The sequence below is a fragment of the Podarcis bocagei genome (assembly GCF_964188305.1).
Source record: "Podarcis bocagei genome assembly, chromosome: 10".
NCBI lineage: Eukaryota > Metazoa > Chordata > Lepidosauria > Squamata > Lacertidae > Podarcis > Podarcis bocagei.
This window is the reverse complement of record NC_138135.1, coordinates 30,405,192-30,418,088: the sequence shown is the minus strand read 5'-3', so window position 1 is coordinate 30,418,088 and position 12,897 is coordinate 30,405,192. Positions and strand designations below refer to the sequence as shown.

General features: G+C 44.0%; 1 protein-coding gene across 1 annotated transcript; it reads right to left on the bottom strand.

The window, feature by feature from the left end:
- Positions 1-2,305: 2,305 nt before the first annotated feature.
- Positions 2,306-11,087, bottom strand: LOC308596172 (apolipoprotein L6-like). Its single transcript, XM_081211033.1, has 3 exons — positions 10,509-11,087; positions 5,849-5,945; positions 2,306-4,085 (listed from the first exon to the last, which is right to left on the bottom strand). Exons 2-3 carry the CDS (start codon positions 5,863-5,865, stop codon positions 3,191-3,193), a joined length of 912 nt encoding a protein of 303 aa, XP_081067159.1. The 5' UTR covers positions 5,866-5,945; positions 10,509-11,087; the 3' UTR covers positions 2,306-3,190.
- Positions 11,088-12,897: the final 1,810 nt, after the last annotated feature.

Sequence of the window (12,897 nt, the reverse complement as noted above, 5' to 3'; positions counted from 1 at the left end):
AATACAGAGCCAATTCTTGTTCGCACCAATGGACTGAGATGGTGAGAGCTACCTGTGAGTTTCACGCTTTCCGCCTACAAAGAAGCGCTTTCTTGTGGGAATCATGCAATGCTGTGGTGCTAAAGACTCACAACTCCCACCAGCCTCGGGTAGTATGGGCAATTGTTAGGGGTGATGGGAATTGTAGTCCACAAACATTTGGATTGTCTTCAGTGTTTCCTGTGTATAGTTCTGCTAGCCTAACCCTACTTACTCTGTTCTTCAGGACGGTTTCTGCTTCACAACTCTTTGTAAACTGCTTAGAAGCCTATTTTGGCATTAAGCAGCCTAAAAATATAAATAAATTTAAAAAATCTCAGTAATACCAATGAACTTATCAAAACATGATTTTATTTTTTTGCAGTTTTGAACAAGTTTACAATGAACATGTTAAAGGACATGCTGGGAGTATCATTGTATTTTCTTACTGTTCCCAGTCATGTAATTATTTGTTTCCAGTGTTTGAGTAGCAAGTCTTCAGCTAAAGCCTTCAGCATGACAGACTCCAAACAGTAGATCATTAATAAAATCACAGTAAAATACATTGCAGCGGACAGCCTAAAATAAATTATCGGCCCAGAACCCTCATCTACAACACCTTAAAGACCTGATGAAAGGTTTTTCACCAGGAGTCCTATCTCCCCACCCGGCCCCCCAGGCAAAAGGCTGGGATTTTATTTTATTTATTTATTTTTTATTTTTTTTATTGAATGTTTTCACATAACAAATTATTCCAACAAATCATCTTCATTATATTTCCCCCCATTTTCCCCTCCCCCTCCCTACGACTTCCCTCAGCTCCTCTCTCTGATTTTTTAATGATTTTTTAAATGCAGTGTTTCCCAACCTTTTTTGGGCAAAGGCACACTTGTTTGATGAAAAAAATCTCGAGGCACACCACCATTACAGCCCCGTGACGTCAGCGCGCAGCGTCGCGCCGGGAGGGACGCACGAAAGTGTAAGTTTCTATTTACAGTGTGCTCTCCCAAAGACCTTAACCGTGTAGGTATATGGCCACGAAAAGTAACAGTTGCATTAGCAGTCAGGTTACATTATTTTGACAAGCAGCCGAAGAAGTGAATCTTCCACAAAGCGGCCTGTAGAGGGATGTGTGCGTGTTTTGTTGCTGCAAAGATCAGGACACCCCCACTCCCCGCAAAAGTACTTGGTATTAGGCGCATTTTCATCGGGCTTTTCCTTGCAATGCACAACAAGAGGAGTGATGTAAAAGCGGGTCGGGGACCGTGTCGGACTCGGGTTCACACGTTAAGTGTTGGCCACGCTGCCAGCACTTTGGATCGGCAAAAAATAACACGGGTTTTATTATTATTATTATTGCGCCTGCATTGACGTCAGCTCATGTCTGGGCGCTGGTGCGCGCAGGGCCGCGCTATCGACTGACCGCCGCGGAGCTGATAAGGGCGGGTTTTGTTGCAATTCCTCGGGTAGAGGAGGAGGAGGCCGGTCGGTGAGACAGCGAGCTCGGCACGTCGGGGAGCTCCATAACTCGAGCCGAGCAGTCCAGCCGCAGCCAGAACTCACACGGCGAGCTCGGCTGGGTCCTAGCGCCTCCCGGGTTCCCAGCCGTGTAAATTGCTGCGGGAATTGCATCACGAGCGAGGGGGGAGGGAGGGGAGAGGAAGCACCCGGAGCTGCTGCAAAAAAGCATATCGTTTCATCAGAAAGAAGGAAACTCCATATAATAAACTGCAGGAGGGCTTAAGGCCAGACTGACTCACCCGAGGCGCTCACCGCCGCCGCCCCGCCTCTCGCCGCCCGACTCGCCCGCCTCCCTCCCACGGAGGTAGGCTGGTGTGCCGTGGGAGGGAGGCGGGCGAGTCGGGTGGCGAGCACACACGGGGCGGCGAGCTCCCTCCCTCCCACATCCCATCGCCGCTCGCTTCGGCCGGCCTACTGGGCTGTCGCAGGCGGAAGGCCTGCGCATGCGCGAGGTTTTCGCGCCTTCCTCCAGTAGGCCGGCCGAAGCGAGCGGCGATGGGATGTGGGAGCTTGCTCGCTCGCCGCCCCGCGTGTGCTCGCCGCCGCCGCCCCGCCTCTCGCCGCCCGACTCGCCCGCCTCCCTCCCACGGAACACAAGGCAACGTTCCGCGGCACACTAGTGTGCCGCGGAACACCGGTTGGGAAACACTGTTTTAATGAACTGGACTCCTTGGCAGGTTTTGAATAAACATACACAAACATTGTTGCTAATATAATAGATAGATAACTTGAGAATTTTTACATTTTTATAACATGCAGAGAATAATTATTTTATTTTCAATATGTTTTATTTAAATTTGAAAGAAAATACAAAGATTAATATCAGGTATCTTTTTACCAAACTTAAAAAACTAATCTAAATAAAAACACATATCAGAAAGGAAAAAGGAAAAACAAGATGAAAAGAAAAAAGAAGAGAAAAAGAGCATCAAATTCTTCATCTGTATGTAGAAATGTATTCAAGATATCTACTCCAAGATAACAGCCAGCAAATCTACTTCCTATAAATCAGTATTATCTTAAATCCTCAAACCCAGATATCATAAGTTCATTTTCTGTTTCATGCTAAAATCGTGTAAGTTTCCAGTCTTTAGTAAATGTTGACAATGATTTTTCTCTGATTAAACACATAAACTTTGCCATTTCAGCTAAGTCCAATAATTTTAACAACCATTCCTCCACTGTAGTTAATGATTATTCTTTCCATCTGTGTGCACTTAAAAGTCTCACTCTGTAATCATATACTGAAATAAAGTTTTATCATCTTTTTCTAACTGTATATCCTTAAGTCCCAGCAGGAGGAGCTCTGGTTTCAGTTGAACATTAACCTTCAAATTTCTCTGTATTCGTGTATGCATTTGTATCCATAATTTTTTGGTTTTTATACACTTCCACCAGGCACGATAAAATGTCTGGGGAATTAATTTTAGAGGTGGGGCACGACGTTAGAATTGACCTTGTTTTAAGCACTGTTCTCTAGCTATAGTCTGAACTGCTTCTCCAAGCTCCCCAATGATCCCAGAAACGGAAAGGTTGGAGGATGGATGGCGGCTAACAGATTGAGGTTAAATCCTGACATGACAGAAATACTGTTTGGAGGGGATGGGGCAGGCGTATGTGGGGAACTCCCAATGTGGTTGGGGTCCCCGGTTCAGTCCCATTCTTCTTTCAGTTCCACGTAGAACTTTGTCAGGTTCTGCACCATCTTCTCCAACTTCTTAGCCTTGGCTCTGAGCTCATCTGCCTTTTCTGTCTTGGCCCCGTTTGACAAGTCTATGGCACCCTTAGTAATGAAGTAAGCATCCAGTGCAAGAAAAACCCCGGACGCCACGGCCCCTGCCACTCTAGCAGTCTTGCTCGCTGCGAGGGCGGTTCCTTTAAATGCCTCATCGACCTGATCAATCCCCTTGATTGCATTCCTGGCTACGGTTTCTACTGTACTTGCTTCCTTGGCCAAACCCTTCAAGACAGGATTAGCTTGAGCCACCGCCAATGCCTCTACATTTGCTGCAATGTCTGTCGCTTTGTCAACCACTGTTGGAATGAGGCCAGCAACAGCACAACTCGAAGTGATTGCCGTTTTGGCTACTTCCAGATTAGCGTTTTCTGGGGGCAGTTGAGACTTGAAACCAATTTTCTCGAGGCTCAGCGCCATTCTTAGGCTCTTCTCACATTCGTTTATCAGTTCTTGCGATTTTTTCTTCTCCATTGAATGAATAATGCTCTCGGACACACCAGCAGAAACACTAGTTACTCCTGACGCTATCCCTAAGCCCATGCCTGTGGCTGTCAGGATTAAACTTGCGCCTGCTGTTACAGGGGTCAAGGCCAGTCCCACGATGGTCAGGATACCAGAAACTGCACTTGCAGAGCTGGCAGTAACGCTGGCAATGGTGCAATCCTTATGGGTCTTGTCAATGTCGTCTGCCCTTTCCCGAAGGGATTGGATGCACACCTCAATCTCTTTTTTCTTGTCAGGGAATTCTTTGAGAAAACGAGCAATAGCTTCATCAAGAGCTTTCTCTGAAGGCATGTTTCCTGCATTTCTGCAAATATAAATACATATTAAAAATGGGGCTAAAAGATAGGTCCCCTTCCCCCCCAAAATTTCCTGCATCCCCTACAAATCTGTGCTTCCTGAGAAAACAGACAAAAAACAAATGTGTATGATGCATATACAGTGGTATCTCGGGTTACATACGCTTCAGGTTACATACACTTCAGGTTACGGACTCCGCTAACCCAGAAATATTACCTCGGGTTAAGAACTTTGCTTTAGGATGAGAACAGAATTCGTGCTGCGGCAGCAGGAGGCCCCATTAGCTAAAGTGGTGCTTCAGGTTAAGAACACTTTCGGGTTAAGAACAGACCTCCAGAACAAATTAAGTTCTTAACCCGAGGTACCACTGTAATTACAGAAACACGTAGAATTCAGTATTTTAATTGAACATCTCTTATGGAAAATCATCTAGGGCTGCAATTCTAAAAAGTGGCAGGGGCTGCTAACACCCCCTGGAAGATGGGGAAAGGGGCTGCCCTCTTTTTCCTCTGCACAATATTCCTGGTCTGCAGGACCCAAAACAGGATCAGATAATAATCTTTCTCCATTTATTCATCTGGGAAGTGTGAAGCCTCCCACTACTTCTTTTTTTCTAGTTTATCTCTCTCTCTCTCTCACACACACACACACACTTTTCAAGTTTATACATTTCACTAATTTTACATTCATTTTGACATTTCAAAACTTGACTTCCATCCCCCTCTTTCTGCAGTTCCTTAAATTTATTCTTCTGCATATCCACATTAACTTAATTTGCTCATTTATTCATCTTCTTTAAATACAGACTCATTACACTGCAGGTTGTTACAATAATCCTGTCAATGTTTTTATCTGTTTATAATTTATCTGTAAATATTCACTTTACATTCAATTACAATTTACATTTACATTCTTTTATTTAAAAAAATTGTTATCTTGATTTCTTATTCTTCTGGTAAGTTTTGCCATTTTTGCAGATATTCCATATTTTTTTGTATCCATTCTTCCTTTATTGGGACTTCTGCTTCTTTCCATTTTGGGGCAAGTAACATTCTTGCCGCTGTAATACCATACATGAATAAGTTTCTATACATTTTAGGTAGTTCTGCCCCTATAATTCCCAAAAGAAAAGCTTCTGGATTTTTTTTTACAAAAGTTACTTCAAGCATCCTTTTCATTTCATTATATATCATTTCCCAGTAAGCTTTGACCTTACTACAAGACCACCACATACGATAAAAAGAACCTTCTTTCTCTCATTACATTTCCAACACTTACTTGATTTAGATTTATACATTTTTGCCAACTTACTCAGTGTTAGATACCATTGATATATCATTTTCATATAATTTTCTCTTAGACCATAGAATGCTATAAATTTTATATCCATATTCCACCATCGTTCCCATGCTTCCATATCTACAGTCGTACCTTGGAAGTCGAATGGAATCCGTTCGGCTTCCAAAACATTCAGAAACCAAAGCGCAGCTTCTGATTGGCTGCAGGAAGCTCCTGCAGCCAATCGGATGCCCCATCGGATGTTCGGCTTCCAAAAATAGTTCGCAAACCATAACAATCACTTCCGGGTTTGCGGCATTCGGGAGCCAAAGCGTTCAAGAACTAGGCTGTTCGAAAAGCAAGGTATGACTGTATATTATGACCAGTATCTATTGCCCAATGTATCACTGAGGATTCTGGGAGATGCTTTGGGCCCCTTTTATATGCAATGAACAAAGGTAACAATTATAATACCGGCAGCTTGAGAACTACCTTTCGAATTCTGACATTCTCCAGCAGCAATTTGGGCAGGTGCCACACAGTTACTTAATGGTAAATCCGCCTCTTCTCAGCTTGAGTGTACTTTAGTCTGGAAAGGAAAACAACTAGATAGTAAGGATGAAGGTGAACCAAGATAAGAAATCTCCCAATGAAACTAACTTCAGTAATATCATTGTAATTCTTACAAACATCTGAACTTCGTACTTTAGCCATGTCTGTAAGCTCTTAGGACTGAGCTAGAAAATACTTTTGACCAAAATTTGCATTTATTATAAATATTTTTGCACTACACTTCAGTAAGAGTTGCCGTGGTACGTTTTCGGGGGGAGGGGAATGCAAATACACTTAAAATGCAAATTTATTTATTTTTATTTAAACAGTTTATATACTACTTACCTACAATGGTCTCTAGGTGGTATGCAAACACACAACACATAAAACTGTTAAAACCATAAGTTCAGACTTAAAAAAATAAAATCTAGCAGGCATTTTAATTTAAGTCATTGGAAGTTCAGTAGGGAGGGAGCTTGTCTGACCTCAACGGGAAGGAAGTTCCACAAAACTGGGCCCACAATAGGAAACATGCAGTTCCTTGTGCATCCAAGCCGTTGGGGATCACGAACTGTGGCTTCCTCCAAGATTTAAATAATCATAAAAACAAGGGGGGAAAGCAGAATATTTTCAAAAATATAAAAGGAAAGGAGAGGGACTAGCAGATTTAAAACTATGTCTGAAAAAATAGGAAAGCAAATGTTTTACCTGGTACCAAAATGACAATGGAATCTGTTCTAGGTGGAGAATGTGAACATACCATAATTGAGGTGCCCATCCTCTGTTCCCCACCCACTACACCACGTGGGACACAGGCAGTCCTTCAAGTATCTTGGCCCCACAATGAGATATGTTTTAAAGGTCAAAACTTTTAAAATTGGGTAATTGAGCTTACAGACTGACTGGAAACATAATCATGTAACCCAGACTCCCCCAGCTTGGGGGGCTCTATACCTGTTTTGAACTATATCTCCCTTCAGTCTCAGTAGGTCCAAAATTATCCCCGGGTTGGAGAAGGTTGTGTAACCCATTTAACTAGCTAGTATTTCAGCCCAGTGATATTTCTCATGCAAAGGAGAGAATGACAGGGCTATCCTTTGTCCCTAATGCTCTTTGCTTTATCTGTCAAGCCATTTGCAAAAGCTGTTAAGAGGGAATCCTAGCATAAAGGATGCTGGAATCTCTTTCATTTTTGCAGTACAGTGGTACCTCGTGTTATGTACTGTCCCCCTTACAAATCCTTCGGGTTACATGCTCCGCTAAACCGGAAGTAGACGCCCCTTGTTGCAAACTTTGCCCCAGGATGCAAGCGGAAATCATGCTCCGGCGGCGCAGCAGCAGCGGGAGGGGCCATTAGCAAAAGCGCGCCTCATGTTACAAGCAGTTTCCAGTTATGAACGGACCTCTGGAACGGATTAAGTTCACAACCGGAAGTACCACTGTATGACATAACATCTGGGTTCAAAGGTAACTTGCACAAAATCAAGAATTAAGCCAACCAATTTTTCTTTTAGGATTCAGAAAACTATTAAGTATGCCAGTGCAAATGTTTATACACAGTATGAAAGTACCTAGGAGGAATCCTCATCATTTCAAACAGGGCCAATCTCTTAGAAAACAATTGCATTAAGCTAATTAGATCTATTAAGGCAGAGTTTAAAGAGTAGGGGGAAATTAAAGCTATTGTGGCTCATGCAAATCCACACACTTAAAACGGTTGTGTTGCCAAAGCTCCTGTTTTACTTTCAATCTAAACCAGCCATAATCCCCAGGAAATTAATTAAGAATTGGCAGAAGATACTGAGTGAATTCATGGGGAGTAGCGTCAAAGGCCAACATCTTAGGACAGGGATCTAAATGTCTCGAAACAAGTGTCATAATCATTGTGCAGCTCAGTTACAATTTGTTCATTTCTTACTTGATCCATCATGTCAAACCGAATGTCAGGCTTTAGGGCGGAAATGGACCTAGAAAGCTATACCCCAGAAAACCTCCAAACTAGTGCCTGCACAAGTTTTGGACAACAAGTCCCATTAGCACCAGTTGCCATTGTTTGGGTAATTCAAAACATCTATAGCAGGTGTGCAGAACCTCTGCTCTGCAGGCCAGATTTGGCCCAGCGTGAGTCCTAGTTTGACCTGTGAAGCCATTTCCCTCAAACCATGCCCACCTGCTGCACACCTGACATCATATGTGATGTCATGTATGGGGCAGGTATGAGGATGAGGATTTGTATACCGCCATACATCATAAGATTGCAGGACAGTGCACAGAATAAAATACAGGATAAAAACAAGTAAAACAAAACAATACCCCCCCTTCCCACAGACACATTTAAAAGGCTGTAGAATATTAATCAGCCAAAGGCCTGGTTGAAGAGGAATGCTTTTGCCTGGCGCCTAAAAATAGATAATGAAGGTGCCAGGTGAAGCTCTCTGGGGGAGAGCATTCCACAGACAGAGAGCCACTACAGCAGGCATAGGCAAACTAGACCCTCCAGATGTTTTGGGACTACCATCCCCATCATCCCTGACCACTGGAACGGTTAGCTAGGGATGATGGGAGTTGTAGTCCCAAAACATCTGGAGGGCCGAGTCTGCCTATGCCTGCACTACAGAGAAGGCCCGTTCTTGTGTTGCCATCTTCCAGACGTCACATGGAAAAGGCACACAAAGAGGGGCCTCAAATAATGAAGGCAGAGGCCAGGACGGTTTATATCAGTGCCGACCTTTCTTATATTCCATTTCTCATACTCAGGGGAGGGTGTCCATGCTAATGTCGTGAAAACAGCAACACTCATGCCCAGGAGGAACTTATCAGCAAAATGGTGGTGAAGTTTTTAGAAATATGCACGCAACACAAAAAGGGCAAAAAAAAAAACTAAGCAAGAAATTCCATTAACAGCCCTATGACTAACGATCATGTCCAGTCAGCACAGAAAAATTACTGTCATTTAAAGGGGAAAAAATGTAAAATCAGCAGGGAGGGGGAATGCAATGGAGTACTCTGGGGGAAGGCATGGCTGGCCTAATTGTACAGGAGCTCATACTTCATACTGTAGCATTTTGATGCAGGCCCCACCTGTTAGTTTCCAGCGGAGTAGATGTGTTAGTTTGTTGTGGCGATGGAGTCTTAGCACCATAAAGACTAGCACAGTTTATTATAGACCACAAAACTTAATGTCATAAGATGTTTTTCAAAGTGCCACAAGACCTTCTGTTATCTTTGCCCTATTTGTAGCGTCTTTACTGCTCGGTTTCAGCCGTGTGGCATTTTGTAGCCACTCAGCCACATGCTCCCAGGCCCAGCGCTGGTTTTGAGTTGGCAAGGGGACTTTCATCACTCATTTACACTGACATCATTTCTATTTTATTTTTTTATTGAAAAATAACTAAAACAGCACGTCTGCCTCCTTTTTTGTAATGTACACAGTCTCTTTTTTGTTGTTCTGTTTTGTTTCCTACATGGGTACTATTTACTGTTTCTTCTTTTACGGTGTCTTATCTTACTCTGCACACTTGTAATTTTGTACTATTTACACTGGCATTGTTGTGATGGTGGCAGAATTGGGATGTGGAAGAGGACCAAGAGCTTTTGTATGATGGCATGTTCCCCTCTGCTCCCTTTCAACAGCTCTCTTTACAGGTTACATATAAACGTTGTTTATTAATTATTATTATTATTATTATTATTATTATTATTATTATTATTATTATTATTACACAGGGAGGTTTACAAAACACACACACACACACACACACACACACTGAATCACTTAATAAGAATAAGAATAATAAAAAACACTTTTAAAATTTCATAGGTTGTTTAACAGCTTCCTCTAGAACAGTGTTTCCCAACCTTTTTTGGGCAAAGGCACACTTGTTTCATGAAAAAAATCTCGAGGCACACCACCATGCCAGATTGTCCTCCCCTTCTGTTTATACACAAAGACCCCCCATCTTCTTCCCCCTTCCCCTTCCTCCATCCCTCGCTTTTTCCCCTCTCTTTCCTTTTTTTAAAAAAATATTTTCTCTTCCCCTTCTTTTTTTCCACCCTTTCTTTTTTCTCTTTCTCCCCCCCCCCCCGCCCTCCTGCCTTCCTGGGTTAAAGGATTTGAGCAATGGGTCTGGAGGTGGAGCTCGTCGGAGGATTAGCCCGACTCGCCCGCCTCCCTCCCACGGCACACCAGGCAACGTCCGGCGGCACACTAGTGTGCCGCGGAACACCGGTTGGGAAACACTGCTCTAGAAGGTACTCTTAAGGAAGTGAAAGCATTCACTAGAGCCCCCTGCTGGTTGGAAGCATCAGCCCTTAAGGCTCTTATTGTTGACTGTGAAGGAATCTGTACGGAAGAAAAGAGGAGTTGGAACTGAATTATCCCTAGTGGGGAAAACAGCAAAAGCCCTGAAGGAGGATGGAATAATCTAGGCTGGGGCTGGGTGTGGTACAAGCAGGAAAAATGCTGCAGGATATATCGTTTTTAATGGAGCATGAGGGGCCAGGGCCAGGCTGCATGTTTCATGGGAGAAACATCACAAGTGGGAGGCCTTGGCATGAGTAATTCTCCTCCAAAACCTATTAAATATGCTATTAGACTCACCTTTCTGACTTCCGACTGCCTGTTTTCTACGACACGGTGGCTCAAAGATATCTGAAGCAGAGATGAAGGGAAACCGAAACTGAAACGCGGGCGGACTTCGGGCTTGTCGGTACACGTGAACACGCGAGAAGAACCCAATGGCAGGAGATGTTTGCCGTTTGGACGCAGGGAGGAGGGGGTGATTAAGTGCAGCAACAGAAGCTCGGTCGACGGTGCGCTTGTATTTGTTTTGAAAGACGAGAGGGTCTCCGCCAGAGCGCGGGGCGAGCAAGAAACTAAGTTGAGAAGGGGAGGAGACTGGTGGACGAGTTTATGAAGGAAGAGCCCGGGGATGAGGGGGGATGCGAAGAAGAGAGGCTGCCTCCTCGTGCGCAGTCGGAGGCGCGGGGAAAACCCGTGCTGGGGCACAAATGGGCATCCAGGAAGACCCACCGATTCCACAGGCGCGGCCCTCTTGCGGGGAAGTCGCTGCGGCTCCTTGTGGCGAACTTGCGGAGATTGAAATCCCAATTTATTCCAACAGGAAAACCCGCCATTCCCCGCCCCGCGTGCATTTCCTGACAGCACTTCCAACAATTGTCCAGTGGCACCTTAGAAACCAACTAAGTCTGTTCTTGGTGTAAGCTTTCCTGTGCATGCACGAAAGCTTATACCAAGAACAAACTTAGTTGGTCTCTAAGGTGCTACTGGACAATTTTTTTTAATCTTTTGACTGCGTCAGACCAACACTGCTACCTACCTGATTCAAGAACGCAGTTTAATGTTGCAAAATAAAAAAAAAAATCCTTCCAGTAGCACCTTAAAGACCAACTAAGTTAGTTCTTGGTATGAGCTTTCGTGTGCATGCACACTTCTTCAGATACACACGCAATGTTGCAAACTTACTGTTCAGTCTTTTTCAGACGGATAGTGGCAAAATGATTGTAATTGCTCGCTTGCTGTATTTTCCATGGAAAAATGCTCAGATCAGCTATCCCTGACTTTTTCCCCAACAACAACAACAATAATAATGTATTGTTTATACCCCACCCATTTGGCTGGGTTTCCCAAGCCACCCTGGGCAGCTTCCAACAAAATATTTAAAATACAATAAAACATCAAACATTAAAAACTTCCCTAAACAGGACTGCCTTTTCAAATGTCTTCTAAAAGCCAGATAGTTGTTTATTTCCTTGACATCTGATGGGAGGGCGTTCAACAGGGTGGGCACCACTATCAAGAAGGCCCTCTGCCAGGCTCCCTGTAACTTCACTTCTTGCAGTGAGGGAACTGCCAAAAGGCCCTTGGAGCTGGACCTCAGTGTCTGGGCTGAACAATGGGGGGGGGGGGGAGGAGAGCAGGCCAACTACCCTGTGCAGAGCTAGAATGTGGGATCCAAATAAACTGTCAATAAAACCAATCACTTAAAAATGCTCTAAAATGTTTCAGGAGGGAGGGACCTGGAAAGGGCTTTAACAGATATCTCCATTTTGTTATAACTTACCTGTAGGAGTAATGGACACTAATAAGTGACCTGGAGTGGGTAGTAATATTGAAACTCTCTGATTACTTGGCCGCATAGATAACTCTCATGCTTGGTGGAACTTGAGCAGTTCCTGTCCAGCCCTCTGAATTCTTGTTTCTCTTACTATTCTTATTTTTTCCAGATGTTGGGAAATCGCCCATTATACTGAGGGTTGCCAACACAGTTAAAGCATCAGAAGGAAGGGCAGATCAAACACCTGGAAAAACAGTATTTACAGCCTGCCTAAATACTGTAAAAGAAAGGACCAACCAAACTTCACAAGGCAGGAAGGAAGTTCTGCCTTGTGAATTAGAAAAAAAGAGAAAAACTTACTCTGCATCCCAGCCAAATTTGTCTCTGAGGCAAGCCAGATGGTGAATGCAGTGAGCAGGCAGGCTTACATGGAAGGAGGTGGTTCATCAAATGTCCCGGTCCTAAGTCATTCAGACTTAGTTGCTTATTAAACCAGCAATTTGCTTTGCACCTGGAAAGGAGCTCCAAATCCCAGACACCAGGGAGCGCTCCTCCTGCTGCATTTTTCACCCCTTGCAACTTCCAGACCTGCCCATTGGGACTGGTAGGGCAGAAGGCTGGGAGACTAACAGCAGGTGGCGCCAGAGTCAAGTAGTTTTCTGCACTAAGCCAGTTTCTACACATGCCCCTTTTTATCTGCACCCAGGCAACCAAGAGGCATTGTCAGAATTCCAAGGACACATTGCAACTAGGTAAAAACACTTAAAGAAGCACATGAAGTAGGCCTGGTGTGTAGGTGTATGGGCTGGGGAGAGTCACATGGGTCAGATAAGAGAGGCCTGGTGGGCAGCATTGCTGGGCTTGAGTTTCTCCACATCTGCCCTAGACCATTTCCAGAGGTTGCATGATATA